The sequence below is a fragment of the Ornithodoros turicata genome, chromosome 9 (assembly GCF_037126465.1).
Source record: "Ornithodoros turicata isolate Travis chromosome 9, ASM3712646v1, whole genome shotgun sequence".
Classification (NCBI taxonomy): domain Eukaryota; kingdom Metazoa; phylum Arthropoda; class Arachnida; order Ixodida; family Argasidae; genus Ornithodoros; species Ornithodoros turicata.
In genome coordinates, this window is record NC_088209.1 from 43,896,252 (window position 1) to 43,917,595 (window position 21,344).

A 21,344-nucleotide genomic window follows, 5' to 3' on the forward strand; every position below is an offset into this window, starting at 1 on the left:
TTGAACGGAGTCCGACGGGTCATTGGTGATCACACGCAATTCATTATGGATGCAATCAGCGTTCGTCCAAGTCAAACGGGTCTCTTTCCCAACGAACCCTTTCTCAGCACAGAGAACTAACACATCCACATACTCTCATATGGACCTATACAGAAGAATAGTAATGTCCTTGTACGCCATGCGGACGTAACATTGCTTGGAGTGAGTAACGCAACTTCCCCAGTTTCTACCCACGACGCAGTGCCACGTAGGACTGAAGGTGGTGTCGAAGTCCTGCTTGATGCTCTCCGCGATATGCTTCTCGGTGGAATACAGCTTGACGGCTTGCGTGGCCGATTCGACGGCGGCACGCTGCATCTCCTGCGGCATGTCCGCCGCCTGAATCTTTACTTCGGGGTTCCCCGACTCGTCGCCGCCGATTGTGGACGCGGTGGGACTCATGCAGCTGGCCCTGCCCAGGCGGTCCAGACCCGTTTGCCGACTGCCACCTTGGAAGGAGGATCTTCGCAGCACTTGCCTGGATATGAGTGGATGGTATGCATCAGTAAACAAGCCACGCGATGTGTGTGCGTCTACACCTGCTCGGATGTGTATGTATGTCTGTATATGCATATGTGTATCAATTGGGTGCAACATTTTGAAGTATACGCTGTTTTTCCTTGGCACCGTTACATCAATAAAGACTGGATTGATTAAAAACGCGGCGCTTACTTTTCGGTGAGAAAATCTCCTACTTACATCGGAGGTACAGATGGTTTGGGAACATATTCTTCGACATCTTTTAAACGTTCTAATCGCTCTGTGAAGTAGTCGCCGCTCGTGGAAAGCTCTGAAAATGTGCAATTCCGTGAAATGCTGATTAGTCATTCGTTTGTGCAACTAATTTTTTTGTTCCTTTGTCTTCAGTCGAATACAGGATATAGCACTATGCCCCGTGAATGTTCAAAACTGCTTCGTATCTGACCTTTCGGAAAAGAGTTAGGAACGTCGCCGTTCTTGGCTTTCTTGTAGAAGGAAATCACGCAAGCCACACTATACACCTGCGAGAGAAAAGGCGACTTTAATATTTTGTGGTCTGGGAGAATATACATGGACATGAAAAAGCAAAAACATGCTATATCAACATAAAACCTCGTAAAACTCCCGACAGATGCGAGCCAGAATAAGGTAAAAACAGAAATCGGTTTTGCTGCTAAGACTACAAAACTGCTTGTAGTCTTCTTTTGTCGGTATTTGTGAAGGTACTTTCCCTGATTTCGATCAGGCCTCATTCAAAAATGCGGAGCCTGTCTCTTTAAGAAATGCAAGCCAAAGCCTCACGTTCGGAAGTTACCGGCCACAAAAAATATTCTTCCTCAAGTCCTCACGAATACGTAAGCGTGCCCTCTTCAAGTGGCCGTCTGCGTTTCTATGGGAAAGGGCTGCTTCTCCCCATGCAAGTCTTTCCTTTGGAGTCATTCATTTGCCTATCAGGATGCTTTCAAGATTCATTTCCTGCAAACGTTATTACAGAAGCAGCACGCTCTGGAGACATTTCAGGCTTTTTGTATTGAACATATGCGCCGCAATGACAATACAATTGATGAATGGCTCGTTTCCCAAACGTGGGAAAATTGGATATACTAAATGAATGCCAAGTGCATCGAAGTACATAAAATTTTCTGTGTGGCATTCCTGTCTGGTGTCGAAAGTTTATACCGGGATACACTGACGTCTCCTACGTAAGAAAATAATTGGTCATTCCATTATGTCGCCACACGAATTATCGGAACATCTTACCCTAAGTCCCGTTAAAAATCCCACGACGACGGACACAAGAATATCAGTTGTACCGCAGCTGGACTGAAAAACACAACACTATAATATTTTAATGACTGGGGCGTAGTGACATTTTCTTAGTTCCAATTTGATACTTTCGGGTTTCAAATCAAATTAACGGAGATTTCGAACTAACGAATATCGTATTAAGAAACCACTCTGAGTTGTAATCAACACGCTAATTAAGTTAGAGAAACGCAATCAAGCAAATTTATAGCGAGTGTGACTGGCGTTCTTCTGACGCCTCTAATATTGTGAGACATTTGCGAATGCACCTACAGCAAACGTTCGCATGTGCGTGATAGGGTGGACGCTGGAAGAAAGTAGCATCCTACCTTGAGCGTCGTGAGCCTGAGTGCAGTAAAAGCAGCAAACTGATCGGCCTCCGTGATATATGGAACCCTCATCGTCTGTGGGTACAGTCTGTCTCGCATCACGTACTGCCATTCGTGTCAGGAAAAAAAAAACGCATTAACTTGCAAATGTTGGCAGCACACAAAAGACGTAAATGAATGTCGCGGGGGAATCGTCTCTTTGTTGCTCTTCTCCCCAAGCTACGTAGGATAAATATAAAAGGCGATTATTTGCATCCACGTATGTGAAACCTGCATTCCAAGTTTTACAGCAAATAGTCTTACAAGTGATAGACAATGCAGAGGTTAGCGCCGCGAAGCAACAGACGGACAGGAATGGGGGACAGGGGTGGTTAGTATGCGTCCAGGGCAGACTTCAGGGGGAAACTGTGCCGACAGTCGTCTGGAAAGTCTGATGGACAACCCAGCAAAAACAGCCGGTGCCAAGATTCCAAATTCAAATCCGGGCTCTCAGAGTTTTTCGCTGGGCATTGCTGAATACACTTCTATTGGGCTTCTTTTGTTCGTTCTTTCTTTGTTTTTGCGGTGCCAAAAGGCAAACTAGGAAAAAGTCGGGGTTGCATCCGACTCAAACCAAAATTGATTCGGAGTTAAATATCGGGTTCAACAGGGTTCTGCAATCAAAACGTAAGGTGCTCAGTATATGCTGTGTCGATGACTAGAACAAAACATATAACTGTAATACGGGATAATTCAGACTGGAAATAGCGCCAACCAAGGTCCACCAAAAGGAGGGTCGCGACGTTTCTTCTTCAGGGGGGACTAAAATGGTCGAGGGAAACGGCTTTTATACTAGGTATAAAGCTAGGTATACTACTATACGGGGTGTGTTTTCGTGTGTGTGTGTTTATATCGGTACAGGTATATCTGCAAAAATATATATACGTATATGAGAAACATGGTAGATGTCTTTTTTGCGGGCGAGTTATAAGTACGGCCATGCGGACATTCTCTCAAAGAAAATAACTGCTAGATCTGTAATTACCTAAAATTCATTAATTATCCCTTTAATGTTCGGGCAAATGTGAAATAGCAAAATGGGAATCAATCCCGTTGAGAGCCATTTTAAAAGACAACGCGCGTTGAAATGTCCATCGCCGAATTTTGTTGCGCGAATAGGAGAAACCAAAACCGCGCGCGTTTGGAGCTCATTGAGAACATGACCTTCACCGTCTGGGGCTTATCTGGCCAGCTAATCAACACCTACTCCAAATCACGTGGCTCTCTGACGTCAATTAGCTTTGTCGTCCCTGCAGCGGTTTCGCCTCGCTTGCATAGAGAAATTAGGTGGTGAATGTTTGCATATTTCGGGACTTTTGAGAAATAGAACGGCTTTCAGCAAGGATTGTCTCCCATTCTGCTATCTCACTTTTGCCCAAAATTCGCTAATTAAGAAGATAATTAAATAATTAATGAATTTTAGGTCGCTAGCCTGACCTAGTATAATGCACCAATATAAACGGTATCTATGCTTCTATCTTAGCTTTTATTTAAAAAATCGGTTCAGGGCGACATCTTGTGGGAAATAATTCCCAATTTGTCCAGCAACTGTGATCATGTTCCCGACTGGCTTGCTGCTCATGACGACTACGTAGCCGACTTCTTTTGTTTTAGACACAGTGTTATGCGCGTGGAACGTAGTTTCGCCGCTGAACTTAACGAGCAATGCGCAGTTGGTGGCGATTTGGACACAATGTTGCCCATAATTTTCAATTTTAATTTTCTAAAAAACTTTCAGCGCAAACTGGGAAGTAAATTGTGATATAAGAGTACTGAGGGCTCAGGTTGTCGTATAGACCAATTTTATTACATTTGAGTGTTACTGCTTTCCAGTACATTTAACGTATTCCCGATATCGTCAACAGCTGCAGAATTTGTTCAAGCGACCGCGATAGGTCCAGCTGCACAAGACACCTGCGTATGTACTTACCATAATTATCCTAAGCAGGACGAACCCAGTACTCGCTGCGATGTCCACTGCTGCGAATACTGAGAGCAGAAGCACGGTACGCAGCGACACGCTACCCTGCAAAAAGAAATCGTTCACTTCATATTCCGCTGCCTGCACGACTTAAAAGCGCTAAAAAGATGAAACACATTACTGTACAGAATGTGCTCTTTTAACTCCCTCTCCCTTTCAGACAATAAGATGCTCTCGGAGGTGACGCACGTGTTGCCGGCTCTCTCAATCATGCGCTCAGTGTCGTATGTGTTTCATCTTCTCAGCGCTTTTCAGTCACGCAGTTCGGTCACCAACAAGCCCAAACGGAGGTTTTAGTGAACTTCATATTACACATATCGACTGTCGCTCATGGATGTCTTGGAACGCATAAACTGGCAGAAAAAAAAAAAAAAAAGGAAAATGAAAGATAACAGGAAAAAGGGGTGTAGACCGATCCACTGAATTTCGTTGGATGAGCAAGTATGAACAGTGCTTTCGTCCTGCGGGTTACACAGACGGCGTCTCACAGCTTAGCTAGCTAGGGATTATCGCCGGGGAGGTGGGTTACAGATAGACATAGCAATTTGCGCTTTAAAGAACCCACCGTGTATTTATGCGATACGTAAGTATATAAAGTAAATAATTAATACAAAATGTACAGTCCATTTATTACTTAGGCTGACGTCAAACACGGACACTATTTTTCATACAGCAAGGGAATGGCGAGCTCATCAAGTCACTGTGGTATTTTTTATTTTTTGTTTTTTCGTTCCCTTCAGATTTTCATTGTTGTTACTGTCTTAAATGAAAAAGTAAATAAATAAATAGAAGAACTTGGGCATAAAGCTCATTTCGGTAGTGATATATGCGGTAGCTTTCTTACGTACTGATTATGCAGATGAGTCTCGCAAAAAAAGTCAGTTTATGATGACGCTACGTCCTTTGTTTTTTGTGAGTGTAAAATTAGCGAGACTCACATCGTCCTTTGCTTGCTTGAGGGCGAAAGCCATCCACCACCAGCTCAGGATGTAGATAAGCACGAAGACAACGCTTAACGCCAGCGTTGTTCGCGCTGATGTCAGCTCCACTGGTAAATAATATCGGATTAACGATACGTTAGAAAAAGCGTGACTACATTAGAAACGCAACATGATTATGATACGAATATCATACACATATTTAGCTAGAGCATATTCCGTATACTTTCTCCGTATTTTTCTACACAGTTGTCTTTGTACAGTCACAAACGACTATGCCATCGATACGAACGAATCACAGCTCTCGTGTGTTCCCTGGTATACCTTGAGTTGCACTCTCTATTAGACACGAGCTAGTCACTCCGCATCGAAAATATTGTTTCAGACTCCAACAGTAAATCTTGGCTAACTACGGCGACGCCTTGCTCTTGCACACCCACATATTGGACATATTTCCTGTTTAACATTTGCGCGACGTAAACTTGAATATGCCTCCGCAGTATGGGGTCCAAATCATGAATACCTAATTAGAGCCACAGAGTCGGTGCTAAACAAATCCACACGTTTCATAAAACACAATTACTCCCGGCATTGTATCTGGATTTCAAACTCACCTTGGTATATAACCTTCTTGAAAACCTATCATGACTTCGTCTTCGGCTGTCTATTTTACACAAAATACGTCTCCAGCAGAGAGTGACCTTTTGCAGTTTCCGACCCATCACCCTTTCATCGCGTCACAATCATACCCACAAGTTTTAGCGACACTATGCCGTACAACTGCCTTTCAGAAATATTTCTCAACATCGAGGCTGCGAGGGAAAATATTTATCCTCATTATGCTGTTATTACCTGACAATCAGACATTTTGGTTACTTGTCAATTGTGTTTTCTGTTTATGCATGCGCAAGTGGTTACTGTGTTAGCACTTGTATTATGCAACTCCCCGCAGGGTCTTTAACGCAATATAAATAAACAGATATTCCGGATGATATATAAAAGGCGTTTTTCTCGAAATCATTCTGCACTTTGTGAACCCCAACTGCTTGGTACGATGACTCAAATGAGGCTTTGGTCCTACTCGTGGGCACCAAATAAATAAATGTAAAAAGTCCACTTTTTTTTTTACTCGTCGTCGCTACAGAAAGTTGTTAATTCGTGGGGACATAAATGTCGTTCCTCTTTTCTGTACAAGATTTCGCAGTTTCTAAGAGTGTACGAGGGGTATACCCACAGAGGAAAGTTTCAATGTCTCCTTTGAGGTTGGCGAGCGTTTGTCGACTTCTGTCTGCCAGCAGTCCCGCTTTTTCTCCGGCCAGTTCGGCATCCGACGGCATCCATGCTGCGAGGACCACCCGAAGGAATACGATCTCTTTGCTGGCTTCATACAGGCGACCCGACAATAGGATCAGAGCTAGAAAGGACAAACCCTGCGCAAAAATAACGAGTCTTCCTTCAGTAGAGACACACATATAATTATCGGCTGAGCGCATTACATGGTTCACGTGCATACCATAACAGTGAATTGCTGGTTGGATAGACTGATTGATTGGTTAATAACACTAAATCGAGGTATTGTTTACATGCGTACAATTATGATCTCTGTAGAACACAGACGATCACAGGGGTAGGCCCGCTGGTTAATTTCATCCACGGAACTTTAACGTGTGCTCAGCACATAGCACCCCGTATTTAACGGGGAGGCCGTGTCTAGGTGCAATAATCATTTCCTTTCTTTTTTTCTTAATACGTATATCCCACCTTCGTTATAACGAAATCGCTTTGTTGTTCTAGTTAGGGCGTTATTGCTCCACCTCTAAGGGACACACCTACAGCCGAGTTCAACCTAAGAATGACATTGTTGGAGCATCTCTTTCTTCCATTTGTGTGTGTGGTTGTGTTTTCGCCAACATCAACATCTCTCATTATTTGACCACGAAATGTGAACGTAGTGTTTGAAACGTTGTATTATCATTTTTTCTGGCCATTTCTATGTCTCGCAATAGTTATTTTCACGGTTCAATGTAATAATGATACGTTATAAAGCCCTTTCACAGCTCGCGAGATGCCGTTCTTAGATTGAACGCAACTATATAGAGGCTCGCCCTATTTATCACAGACATCATCCTCCAAGATTAGCGTCCAAGCGACGAAGGTGACGGTATAAGTATTTCGGTTATAGCACGGTTTACCAGGCTACTTTACGTCCCTCCTGCACTGACCTGGTCTGAATGTAACCTTCACTCCACAATTCAAGTACCGCGGGTCTAATACTGTACGTGATAGCAGCCTATGCTCCAAATGTGGCGTCGTGGCGAACATTGAACGTGTCCCGATAGAATGTGAGCTCTACAGATTGGAAAGACGGCTACCTACTCAGTTGAATACTGTTAGCAGGTATAGGCATTCAACATCGCCGCAATTAAGACCCACGTCAGAACCTTGTGGAACACCGTCGAAGTCTTCTCATGTTCACGGGGTTTTTACCGGTCTCCTCCAGACGCCTTCGTATCATGCTCTGTGCCCTCTTACTGAATACGAAGCGCTCAAATTGACAAAGGCGGGGCGCTACCCTTGTGTGTCGTCTCTTTGTCAATTTGAGCGGTGTCTCAATGACCACCGGTGCTTCTTTCGTTTTTTTTTTTTTTCTCTCTCTTCTTTTATTCATCTTCCGTTTATACGGTGTAGCACAGCCGTCAGACGACAGCTAAACTGTTTGGTAAGCGACTTGTGCGTAGCTAATTTAACTCGATTCTCAAATCTCTCAAGTCTCATCTAATGTTACGTACGTAATAAGGTAGGGAACTGCTCTCCAGCGGTGAACCACCCCGTGTCATAGTTACGATTTATCTGTTTTTAATTGCCGCTTAAGATGAGCTATGTATAACGTACGGTACTACGCCATGCATAGGATTATTACACTCACTGTGCAACACTAACAGTACTTGATATAACGTATAGCAACGAAGAAAAGTATCCTCCTCTGGACTCATTGATGGCTGATGATTATTGTGGTATACACACGAACTGCACTTGAGGTTACAAAAAGCAACGAAGAAACCCCGCAACTATGATCACCGAGGCCAGTAAATACATGCACACACACATTGGAATTGGAAATGAAACTGGATACAAAGTACATATGTATCAAACGAGGAAGTTCCTCCCCCAGTTATTCCGAGCACTTTATAGAGGGCGAACAATTCCCATAATTGTGTACTTGATTCGTTCCATGTAAATATTCAAACTTATTTTGACACGTACCCTGATATCTAACTCGAAAGGTTCAAACCTTGGGCCTTGGAAATAGTTCATTCAATTACGTCACACCCTACGTGTTCTTTATAGCCTTACTTTCTAAAGTATCCGAATGGAATGGACATGCGAAGGAAAATATGGAGTTGGTAGAGTTCCACAACGCTCAAAATGAGGATGTACCGTGAACCCTCGTTAATATGACCCCCGATAATCTGACATGCGTACGCGCTTTACGACCATATCTTGGGGAACAATGCTGTGAAACATCTGCTCCGTCCCCCCGTTAATATGACAATTCCGCATTATGACCAAAATTTTCGGGAAACGACCATGGTCATAATAACGAGGGTTCACTGTAAACAACGGTAACGAAGGAACTGTCTCAACTTGGCTAACATCGGTAACATATGAAGACGGCAAAGCCGGACAGAAGTCATTCTCGCCGCAATTTCACAACTGACGGGGTCCCCTCTTTTGCCGCTCTCGACACACTGCAAAAGCTTTAAAAAACGTTAAAAGATGACCCAAAGATTCGAAGAACGGTTACACGCCGTGCAACAGCGGAAGAAGCGTTTTCTTCCGCCTTCAACGTCGGCGACCTCCACTGAAACTGCATGGCGGAGGATGTGCCATCTGCGATATCCTTGACCTTGCTCCTCGTGCGTTGGGAAAACATGACCGATATCTTCTCCCGGCCTCCGTTATAAAAAAATTGAGTTCGGTGTAAATAAACTGGCCAAGTTCGAGGTTGTCAACGTGATGCCTCGCTTTGTGTGGGTTTACATTTGTTCTCTCTTTTCCGCTCAGTTCTTTTCTGCAAATATCCAACTGGGATCTGCGCTCTGTATTCAGTTGTCTGACGCATCGTTGAAGCCTTCGTCAAATGGTAGTTTGAGAGAGAAATTGTAGCCACGAAGAATTGGGTGGACAAGCATACCCGGTTTGCGTAGAATAATAATAATCATAATTCGCCGTTAGTTGTCACGAGTCAATTTTGACCATAAGCCACGCCGCGGATTCACTTTGCCGGTCCTGTAATCGGAAATCTCACTAGACATCACTCGTGGAGGACAGCAGTTTGTACCGTGCCGCCAATCAGTAAATCGGTAATCCTGGCATAATAAATGGACGCGCTATACCATCAATCGGAACCTGCGTCTCTGAACGATGATTTACAGTTTACCATAATGCTTGAGCGCTCGCGAAATCGGAATCTTAGAGAGAGAGAAAAGAAAAGATTGTCGGGGGGAATATATTTATTACACGAAAGGAAAAAAAAAACGGGGGTAGGTCAGCCAAACGGGACGTCGGTTTGCTATTCCGCAAAGAAAGAAACTAAATGAAAGAAGAATAAGATAAATAAAAAGAAAAGAATTAGGAAGTAAAGGATAAACTAACAAACGGTGAAAGAAGGATGAGATAGATTAAAGCCAAAGATGACAAAAAAAAAAGATTACTAAAAAATGGCGAAAGAATGATGAGATGGGTTACAGAAGATGACTTTAAAAGAAAAACATGAGGTTAATGCGTTGAGGATGAAGTAGGGCACTGAAAAATGAGATTACACGACTGGAGTTTACAGGCTGTTCATAAGCCCTGAATCACTCAAGAAAGTCAAAACTGCTTGAAGATTGTCGGCTTGAAGCATGTCAGCGTGTATAATCGGCTCACGTCCAGCAATATCGAGGTTTAACACATTGGAGCCTCTAGCCACAAAAAAAATGCAACATATAGTGATGCAAAACGTTTCCTGTGAGACGTTGTTACTTACCAATGGCACACAGACGGTTGGTGGTGGTCTTTGCATCTTTTGTCTGGCACACTTCCTCAAGCACTAACCACCATAGCCGACGACGACATTTAGTAGCACCACATGAACGTAATACTTTTGCAGATGACCTTCTCACAACCGTATTATTTTCATAACGAGCAGAAAGATCCACATTTTGCAGACACACTCAAAGAAATGCACTCGATGAGGTAACAAAAATTGTGTCCCACTTGCTGTTTATAAAAGCGGTTATAAAAGAACTGTTGCACTTGCGGTTTGCGTATCCTCCTTCGATGCAAAGTTTGCGCAAATCACGTAGCAGACGACATCAACGCAGCTGTCCAGTATAGTAGACGACGTCAATTACAGCAGACGGCACTCCGAAATCATTTGAACGCGATGCGTTCGCTGGAGATTCCGAGGTTCCATAAGGTTATTTCTACCAGAGATTAACAAGTGCAATCTCAAAGCAAATCCAAAGTGACACACGTTTATCACCGACGCCGGGACACTTGTAGATGTGCTGTATCTGGACGCGTAACCAGCTTCCGCAGTGACCGGCCGCTAGGCCAAGAAGAAGCTGGCAGACAAAGCGCTTGGGGCGTATAACAGACCGGTTCCACCATGTGAGACGCCGTTCGGGTGGGACGGGCGTTCAGTGGGACGGAACAAATAGTTACCGACATTTGGGTCTTTAGGAATGCAATGGCGGTCGGGATTTTATTGAAAGGACGTTGATCGACTAGTTCCCCGGAACGGACCAGTGAGGCGTATAAAATGTGACATACTTTTTCCAAGTTCACCACCATAAGACACTAATATTTTTCAGAAATTAATGTGGAAGCGACATAAAATATTTAAAATTGCGATTTTGACATATACAAATATCGTACAAATTGTATTGTGTACACTGTGCCATGAATGCTCGAATATGCCTCCGGCATCTGGGACCCTCCACAACGATACCTTATCGATTCGCTTGAATCTATTCAAAACCGAGCAACTCGCTTCATCGCTTACTCATCACTTACGTCAGTAACAACATCAAAATAAAATTTTGGTCTTTCTCTTCTGGTACACCGGCGCAGCATAACGAAATTATCGCTATTTCACCGATTTTTTCACTCATTTTCACCAGTGTACAAAATACTCAAAACTGAAAGTAATTTGTTCTCAAAATCGTTCTTTTGTAGCCATGGATTTGAATGACCTCCCCACTAACCTTGCACTCATCGAAGAAAGATATACCTTCCGCAAGCAGATCCTCACTCTTACATCAACACTTGCTGTTGTGTCGTATTTATATATATTTTTTTTTTTTTTTGCTGTACGCATTCATGTTTTGTAGTGTTTATTGTAACGATGCGTACACTGCTCTATCACATTTTGTACTATTGTATAACTGTGTATAGCAAACCTTCCTTTCTTAATCATTACTGTATCCCCACCCCCATGTAATGTCCATTAGGACCCTTGGGATACTATGAAATAAATAAATGGGGAAGTTTAGCCGATCCTCGGTGCAGCCTCTCCGATTGCGGACGGTGGCAGCTTAATTTCGCAAACTCGCACTGGTTCGGTGAATCAGGATGCAGATTCAGATAACCGCGCGCGCTTCTATGTTCACAAACGAGATTTTTGCATTATGTCTACTTCGCCATTTTTAGCTCACGGCTCTAAAATTCAATTCACTTCCACGCGGGTCTTTGCTCACGCTAAATGATGCACTCGACATCACTTACGGCCTTGTTCAACTGCAGAACCAGACGTGTGAGCCTTCCCCTTTCCTACCTCCCTTCCCTTCCCCACGTTCAATGGCGAACGAGGAATTTAAAACGAAACTCGATGTACTTCGTCCACCATTGCGCCGCAAGTCCAAAATGTCCTCCATTAGTTTGGCTCACGAAATGCACGAGACGCGGAAATAGCCCTAATATCTTTATGTCTTAAAACGTACCAACCGGCAGCACCCGAGGCGAGTCACGCCTTACGCAAGCTTTTTTAGGTTAAAAGAAGCGGCATTTCGTCAGCAGCGGAAGACGGGAAAATCATAAATGGCACGAATGTCGGTCAGCCTGTAGACAACGCACGTGTTGAAAAATGTTCATCGGTAATTGCGCGAACCTAGATCAGATAAAATTGCGTAGACACAGGCAAGCTGGTGGATGAACTCCATAACGGCAAACTTGTGTCGTGTGTTTTTGACCCGCTCAGGTTTGCCGTTACGACACCTATAGATCCTTCTGAAAGGTATAGTAGTTTGGTTCGGACGAAGCGTGGTTGCGCTAGACGATACTATTGTATTTGCTGTTGAGAATATTTTATTAACATAATTATCTAATTACACGAGTAACTGCCCAGATTTCACTTGGCTTTTAACTAACACAATAATTCGTTCGTAGCGCTTTGAGGATTTTACGTTGCCATTCCGTATTAGGAGCGCCAAGTAACGGAGGCTATATATCCACCGGAAAGCCACTAGACAACACAAGCGGGAAGGCTCCAGTCTCTGAGCGTCACCTTGGAAGAACCGCCCGCGAAGGATGGCATCCTTATTACGATTCATTGGCTCTTCTACCACAACGTTATACTTGACAAGTCCCTATTAAAGAAAGACAATGGTCACCCGTGTGTGACCCGCAAGAAAGCCGTGCTTGATTGCTCCTCTGTGGACATTGTGCTCTGATAATGTTCTGGGACGTGCCTGATGCGGTTCATTTCATTTTCTCCGGTGGGACGTTTCCGCGCCGTTCGTTCCCAGATAGCTTTTAAACGGCGCTGGTACCTCCCTAGACCAGTGTGGTTCTCAACATATATTATAGGGAGGGCACGACATCGAGGAATCTACGCCTGGAAGCTGCTTTCTAGAAGGTAGTCTGCGAACTAGATGTCGTACAAGCATCGAATTATTTATTTTTAATTAGAATTTATTTAAGTATCTGTTGTTTCGTCGAAAGATGTCGGCTTGAGCTTTGCCAGAATGATCGGGCCTGTTTGACGGTACTTCCCCGCCAAACACGCTTACAACTGATTCTCGTAACTAAAGTTGACGTTTGCAAGGCAGTAGCTTCAAAGTTTCTCTCAACGAGCTCCGACATTCCAGGCGCGTGCCATGCTTTTGGAACCCACATGGTGGAACTGCTTACCTTAGTCGCCCCTCGTGGATTGTCGGCTGAGCCAGCCAATGATGAGCATGCCTGTTGGCTCTACTCTCTACAACGTGCGTCTGCAGCAGCACCGGCGATCTGTATGCCAGTCCCATTGACAACGACAATACCTGCGACTCGGTCGGGTGCGGAGGCTGAACGTGTCAACTACAGTGTGATGCCGGCACCGCCCAGAACAAGCGCGAGAAAATGTCGTTTCAAATTTGGACTAACCTAGGCAAAGTCCCTATAACCTTATGAGATTATAGGGACTTTGCCTAGGTTAACTAACGTCGCTTGGTTTCTGTTGCTCCAGCACGTCCGCCATACCAAGCCTAACCATTCGACCGACATCGAAAACAGGCGAAGCTGACGCATTGGTTAGTGATACCCTATTTTGACCTTGCAGATATAGGCTTTCAAGCTATATAACTCGGGATTTTGTTATTGTGCATTTTTAAATTTCGGATTTTGAATGCTGCAATATCGTGGCATAGCTGTCGCGCATGCTTTCACTCACGGCACTTCGCGGAACCCCGGTTCAGAAAAACAGCCCTAGACCGATAGTGGCTTTCGAAGCAATGGGCGTCACGCATGTCGCTATGAATTGGGCCCATTATCATCGCCATTCTTAAACCCTCTGTCGATCCTCCTCGACATGGATCTATCGCGTTGCCCAGACAGTTCTGCTGGTTACAACCCTGATCGACTAAATTTGACCATTCCAGCTGGGAATGCATAACTGACAACAGACAGCGAAAATTTCTCATTTATGCTGGACAGATGTAAAAGACGCGCTCATTCGCATTTCGAAAGTGAGCCGGTACCGGTTTCGCCGACAGACATTAAAGTGGATTTTGTATCCACTTTGACCTGCTCATACAAAGAAACACTATATGTTGCAACTCTGGGTTGAAACACTAGGTTGCGACACTTTCGGGTGCATACAATATCTGGAACGTGCCATTACATCTCGCAGCTTCCAAAGTGTGCGGCGATCAACAATCTATTACCACTCGTTCCTGTTGTCGTCTCTCCTTCTATTCACGTCTGTACTCCACTCATACTCACAATTGCTTCGCGGCGCTAACACGGAAAAGAAAAAATAAAGAAAAAGTAGTCCTGTTTTTTTATAGATTTTTGGTGACATCTTCTGTCATGTTACAGAATATGAATAGAAGGTAACTATAGGCCGGGCTGGTATACATGGCAACCTGGCGATTAGTTAGTTGATTCGTTTGGTATGATTTCTCCAATAAATAAACATTGTATTGTATTGGTCCGTGGCCCGCCGACCCGGGGCTACCCACAGCTTTCAATCCCGGGTCAGGGGCCAGACCTGGGATCCACCTCACCAGCCTTTACTAAGATTCCCTTTGCTACACCCAAGTACTGAAAATATTACTGTCCTCCTTTTTTCCGAGAGATGCAAGGATAAATGAGGGAATAAAAATACTTTTTACTAGCACAGCTAGTTGCTAGAGCAGCTCTAAACAGAAATTATATACAGTTCATATTCGTGGGTAAGCACTAACTAGCTGGGCTTCAAAATTAGTATTTGCAACAAGAAAAAAAAATTCTTCCAATGGCATTTAGCCAATGAAAAGATTAGCACTTTATCAAATTTTGTCAGCACCAAACGGCGATACGTGCCGCTATGCAAACGAACGTCGAAGTGTAGAAAAGGGAAACACACACAAAAAAAGAAAAGCTGGTTTAAGGAAAAGACGTAACACACACTCTACTATAGTCCCAATTTTTGCAATCTCACCTTCATTGCAAGTTGTACCTCTTCAAGATGTACCAACTTGGCCAAATTACTGCCCTAACTCCGTTGCAATGTACTTGAGGAGTACTTTAAAGTACAATTCCCAGTACTTTGTCTTTAAGTACATTTGTACTATACTGTAAGCACAATTTTGGGAATTTTGCCCATCACTGGGCCAGATCTGGGTTCTTCTTTAAAGATACGTGTCGGACCGGGCCGAAAAATGGCGGACTTGAAACCACCAACCTGTAACTGGTTAACCTCTCAACTTCTAACCTCTAACTTAATCAACCTCTACCTGGAACGCAATTCATTTTTCAAAAGAGTAATGTTGAGGAAAGAGCAGACGGTATTATATACTCGTACTTGAGAACGTCACCGCCGCGCTCTGGGTAAAGGGAAAGCGAGCACCGCATTTTAACGCCACAGAAACTGCTGTTGCCTCAATCGAAACACAATATGCTGCACGGCCAAATCTACTCAGATAAAGAAAGCAAAAACTGCTTATTCCCAAAAGCAGCCTCACCATTGCATAATGACAAATGACGATGGTTCCAGCCCTCATGTCCACAAAACCGCTGCAGCTCGTCATCGACATCATCATATCCAAACTTCACCAAATCGCACCACTCTCCAATCACGCCACGACACAAACACACTTTAAAGCACCACCACGACATGCGCAACTTTTTTCAGCACTTTCCACACTAACATCCTACATTGGCCGATATTCTGACTGTATGCAGATCGGAGATTCCTCGAAGACCTACTTTTTCTCCTCGCGATGGCGAAGTTAAACGGACCCATTCAGCCGCGTACGTCATCAGAGACCGGATCACGTGTTATGTAGGTTTCTTTTTGTAGGCTTTTGTTTTTCTGTGGTCGCGTTCTTCAAGGCGGTCTATGTGGAGGAAGCCCTGTTTCTAATAGAAAGAGGAGGAGAGCGAGCCTCGACAATGACCCAGACATTGCGATGAATTTTTCGGGAGCATGTTTTTTGGTCACCAAAATGTTCGGGGATGGTTAATGTCGTCTGTCGTAGCGCGACAGGTGTCGGTTTCACAAGAAACACCAAGGGCCATAGCTTCCTTGTTGTGACACTAGCAGGCTATGGAAGGGTGAACAGCTTGTGTTGTATCCGTGAATAGGCGCACTCACGCATGAATGCCTCTATGCGGTGCTAGTCCACCTAAGAGCTGCTACTATACCGACAGGATTTCACGGATAGCGTTTTGACGTAAAGGGAACGGCCGAAGTTCAACGGACATGTTCAATCGAAACGAAATGAGAAAGTCCATCACTGCACTGGTAGGAAGACTCGAGGAAGAAGAGATCATTCTGCAAGTGAGAAGATACAAAGATGGGGAATCGATCGAGCACTGGTGATTTGCTTCCTTTAGTACAGGAGTCCCGGCCTTATTGAGACTAATGATTTTTCCTAGTTGACTGAGCTCAACAAACCGAGCATTTGTTACCGTCCAACCGAGGTCCACTACGACGCGGTGCCCAATTTCTGGGCCCCGGAAAGCCAACGTAGAACCATTACGAATCAAGGTATTCCAAGAGAGGAAATTTTCGAGCACCACTCGCGTAGAAAGGATTTCGGGACAAGCACGAAATATTCCGCCATCGTGACGGCCGAAGAATTTGGCGATCGGATTGAGGCGGAACACGAACTTGTTGGGAACATATAATACAATTCCGTGTTAGCGCATCGAAGCAACTGTTGGTATGAGCTATGAGAATCATCATGTTCCCTCTGTTGCCTCGATGATTACCCCGCATCATTCTGACTTTGTTGGAATGAGCGCAGGCGTGCCATCTAATCAGTTGCTTTCCTTCGAAGAAGAAAGCGGTCATGAGTAAGTAACTGCAAAAATAGTAACTGAGTTACAGTTACTCTTTCTGAAATGTAACTATATAGCTAAAGCTACAGTTACCACTAGTACTAGTCAGTACTATATACACAGTTACTACAGTCACATTCCAAGAAAAAACAGGCGGAATAAACGGAACTCAGATACTTTGTTTTAGCACTTGTACTGTATACCATCACAGCACAGTGGTATAAACAGAGGATTTTTTATGGGCCCTAACAGCACAGTGGGAGTTTTCACGTTTTGGTGCTTCATGGCACAAGAGCAACAAAGGCAAAATGAGGTGTTCCTGGATGCGTATGAGATGACACGTGGAATTCCTGGTTGGGAAAAACGGCAGGGTATACAAAGAGACGATGAAACGGAACTGATGCGTGGAAAATGTTGCAATACCTGAGTAACTTAATTGCACTTACATTTTACAGTTCCTTTTACCAAGAGCGGTAACTACTTACAGTTTCGGGTTACTTTTGTTTAAACGTGACTATTACAAAGAATGTGCTAGACACAGTTACAAGTTACTCGTAAGTTAGTTACTACCCAAGACTGGAAGACGTGTCTCAAACATGGACGTCCCTTCAAAGTCACCGAGTGACATTCGTAGAAAAAGAATTGTTTTAGCAAGCTCCGACATCGGTTCAAAGACAACCAGCGTTGGTAAAGCCTGGCCCAAGACACCCTAGAGAAGAAACGATTTCTCCGCAATGATCCACATGTCCAGTGGCCCACAGAAGTCAAACACGTGGCTTCTTCTTTCGTCTCGGCTGACACGCTTCGGTTGTCTCTAAACAGAGCGAGGAGAGATAATCCATAGAGATTTCCACCAATATCTCGTCTCAGAGTAAGTCTTGCCCACCCTCCAATCAAGTGACAGATTAGCGGAGGCTCGCAAAGGAATTAGCTAGGATAAATCGAGAGGAGACATATCCGTCCGTGACACTTATGTTTCGTGTCCAGTAGCTGTATGATGTTGAAATTATGCACGTGCAAATGTCACAGCTTTTCGGCGCGCGTTTTTCGTTTTGTTTTTTCACCTTCGCGTTTGCACCGCGAAACAACTGTGGCTCTATACGGTGTGGGGACGTGGACATCATCAACGTCATCGCTCACACTCCAGAAAGATCACTATGGTCGTAGGAGGCTTTCACAGTGCGAAATACCTTCCTTATACCGGAGGAATTATCGCGAGAACGCCAGATTATAGCAGACAAGATAAGTCTCGGACACGAGTAAATTACGTGCCAAACGTTACTGCAATTTACGTGATCTAACCTAATGTTAAGGTATATATAGACCTCGCTTTGCACCAGTGACGGCTGAACCTATCAAGCACTTGGGGTTAAACCTCAATACAAATCCTTTCCCACTCTTTTCTCATCGCAAATGGCCCCTTGTGACATAACGGCTAATACGACGGCCATGAGCAAAGCGGTAAATAAGTAGCTACGATGAACGTACGTGCAGTGACACCCAGTCCATGCATCCAGTCAGGAACTTCGCGCGCTCACTTTATAAAACTGTGCACGTTTTGGAGCAAGTGAACTTTCAGGCTATCCGTATGTAGAGCAAAACCAGGAGCAAACACTGTGAATGGAAGGGTGTGGTTATTTGAGAAGAAACTGATAAGAGCAAGGTCTCGCACTCATTTTTAGAGAATTTTGTGCATTCTCCTTCCCTGGTGTCACATTTCTATTCGTAGACAACGGAGATCTGTGGAATTGCGTAAGTAGGACTCTCTCACATACACCGCGCCGAGCTCGTTTCTTCGTATAATAAATCCTCCTTGGCTTTGTACAATAAATCCTTCAGTTGTGTTTGAGATTTTCTCGTGCCAGTCTCGAGACTGGCAGCCGAATCTCGTAGTTTCGAGTGTGGAACATTTTATGTATTTATGTGGCAATCCGAGCCCTTCGATATGTGTTCAACCACTTTATTTTATTTTTTCAATACCGTTAGTCTCTCTAGGGACGGTAGGGACTTTAGTGTTCGGAAACACTTTCCTTTTTTTCGCCCCAGCGCCAACACTTTATGATGTAAATAGTGCACAAAAACACCATTGCACTACGAAAACAGGGGCTAATCGCCACGTGTACGAGGAGGAAAGGAGGTCACTTTTATGATCGGTGTTAGCGCCACGAAGCAACTGTGGTTATGAGCGGTTTAGACGTGGACCAGTGGTGTAGATTTCGGGAGGCGTTCTGTGGGGACTGTACATGAAGGAGGAAAATTTCTTTCTCCCAAATTCACTACCAAAGGTACGATTTCTCGGGGTTTGAACCCCTTCCTGGCTACACTACTAACTGCGTTTACATGGACGGATGCATCGACTGAAGGCCTCTGCCGACTGATTGCTAAGGTTCACTTGACGACGGCAACACTGAGGTTCGTGTTAGTTGAATGTGTTATGTAATTCCGCGTAACTATTTTTCTGTCCTTTCGTATCCCTTTCCCGCTTCGGCCTTTTTGATGGCCCGCAGTATTCATAAATAAATAAAGAAGTAAATAAATAAAACTGCCTTATTTCTGGTAGGCCTTAAATTTAGTGCCGGTTTAGGGCGACTGAAACGATTACATTGTACACACAGTGCACGCTGAAGACTCATTCATGTAGCAATATCACGAAACAAATTTCGGTTACATGAACGAGATACTTTTCCTTTTCATTGAACTCCAGGGCAGAAGAGGGCCAACGCCGTGGGAGATAGCATCTTTTCTTTTTGGTATCAAACTGCCTTCCTCTGGTGAAGACGTCTTCCTCATAAAGGTCGCAAGAGCGGAACGTTTCTCTTTTTCTTTTTGCAAGCACGCATGAAAGAACGTGGAGAGATCTTATTCTGGGCAACGCAGCAGAACTTTGGGTTCCAGTGTACCCATGCAGTTGCAGGTGAAACCCAATTCTCCCCTCCATGGCGTCTTCGCATCAACACTCGTTCTAGTTAAATCTGAGGCGTCTGTACATGCGCAAAGCAATGACCACACACCCTATCACACGGGAAAGCGCAAAGTTCCAGTGCATAGATGAGGGCGAACCAGTTGGTTGCGTACTCATCTCAAAGTTGGCTCACATTTGGTCACCAGCTCCACGAACGTTACTCAGTTACCATCTGATATTAGTAAGTTTTGGTGCATCGTACGCTATATCGCCTTTGCGTACGTAAGGGATAGCGTTGGTGGTTCTGCGTACGCGCGAAGCATAAAGAGAGTTTCGCATTTTTTATTCCTCGTCGCGAATAAACCTGCGGCGGCGTACAGACGTGGACAAGAAAGAAGGGCAGACTTCAGTAGGAGCAAGAAAAGCGAAGAAAACTCCGGTGAGATTGTGACCCAGTCCTTTAGCATAACCCTGGAACCACAAACGAGCGGATGCTTGTATCCACTCAGCCACACCAAGTAATACATATTACCGCAGACTATAAGAAAAACTACGGAGGAAGCAGTCGTAGCTACTTTCTTCCGAAGCCGCTATCCCTCTGACAAACTCGTAGTCGTAGTAAACTATCTACACTTTACGCCCACCCCTGCCTAAATGGAAAATTCAAACCTAGTGTACACGCAGAGAAATTAGGGCGTGCAAGCGATGACTGGCTTACAATAAAGCTCCTTTTCGTAACTTTACACAATAAATAAAGTCCTGGACTCGCCTGAGGATAATGTAGTACGTATGACTTACGATAAAATTCCAGAATCCAGGCATCCCATTGAGTAGACTGACGGAGCCGCCGAGAATGCACTCGGTCAAAACTGACGAACCGGCATGATACCTCTCAGACCAGGAAGCAAGCCGAGCGTAATCCACTCTCCGTCACGTGACCTCGACAGAGTCGTTACGAACATTTCGCGGCCTTTCCATTCTAGCCGTGTCACGAAGCGCTTGATTTCATGGGATCCCACCGTCATCATACGTATCGTGGACATCTCGGGTCGTCAATGCTGTTCTCCTTCGTCGTATCGTGAACACGAAGCATTTGTATTTGTCGTGGAGAGATGGAAGGAAGGTTAGTGCGCGTCCTGGGTAGACAAGTACATTCGATCCCAGCATTGTATCCACTCGTGGCTCTACGAAAATCATGAGCGGCATCCCTATGGCCGGTCAACAAATGTGAGGCATATCCGTAAAATACTGGTTTTCCCGAGTTTTCCTCCTCAGCGGCGGAAAAATTGCATAAAATTCCCAATCCCATTTCACACATATTGATGGGTCCTGCTCGACCATCGGCAGTTCGGTTCCCAAAAAATATCATGCGCGCGTACCCCCGAAGTGAAAACAATCGATCTGTTCTCGATGTGCGCCAAGTTTACGATCGGCGACATGGGCGAGTGGATAGAAGCATCTGCTCGTTGGTGGTAGCAAAGGTTGTGCTCAATACTGGGATGTCATAGGTTCCAATCATACAACCGGCTGTGCTGTCTCAG

The 21,344-nt window shown here is 44.5% G+C and overlaps 1 protein-coding gene across 2 annotated transcripts; it reads right to left on the bottom strand.

Moving 5' to 3' along the window:
• Positions 1 to 104: 104 nt before the first annotated feature.
• Positions 105 to 20,844, bottom strand: LOC135369052 (uncharacterized). 2 transcript variants are annotated; one of them, XM_064602683.1, is made up of 9 exons: positions 20,602 to 20,844; positions 6,346 to 6,541; positions 5,112 to 5,221; positions 4,123 to 4,218; positions 2,154 to 2,258; positions 1,780 to 1,842; positions 965 to 1,040; positions 739 to 829; positions 105 to 517 (listed from the first exon to the last, which is right to left on the bottom strand). In XM_064602683.1, the coding sequence occupies exons 1-9, from the start codon at positions 20,623 to 20,625 to the stop codon at positions 136 to 138; spliced, it is 1,143 nt and encodes a 380-aa protein (XP_064458753.1). In that variant the 5' UTR covers positions 20,626 to 20,844; the 3' UTR covers positions 105 to 135. The 2 variants fall into 2 exon arrangements, with proteins under 2 accessions (XP_064458753.1, XP_064458752.1); XM_064602682.1 differs by lacking the exon at positions 20,602 to 20,844 and adding an exon at positions 10,141 to 11,002.
• Positions 20,845 to 21,344: the final 500 nt, after the last annotated feature.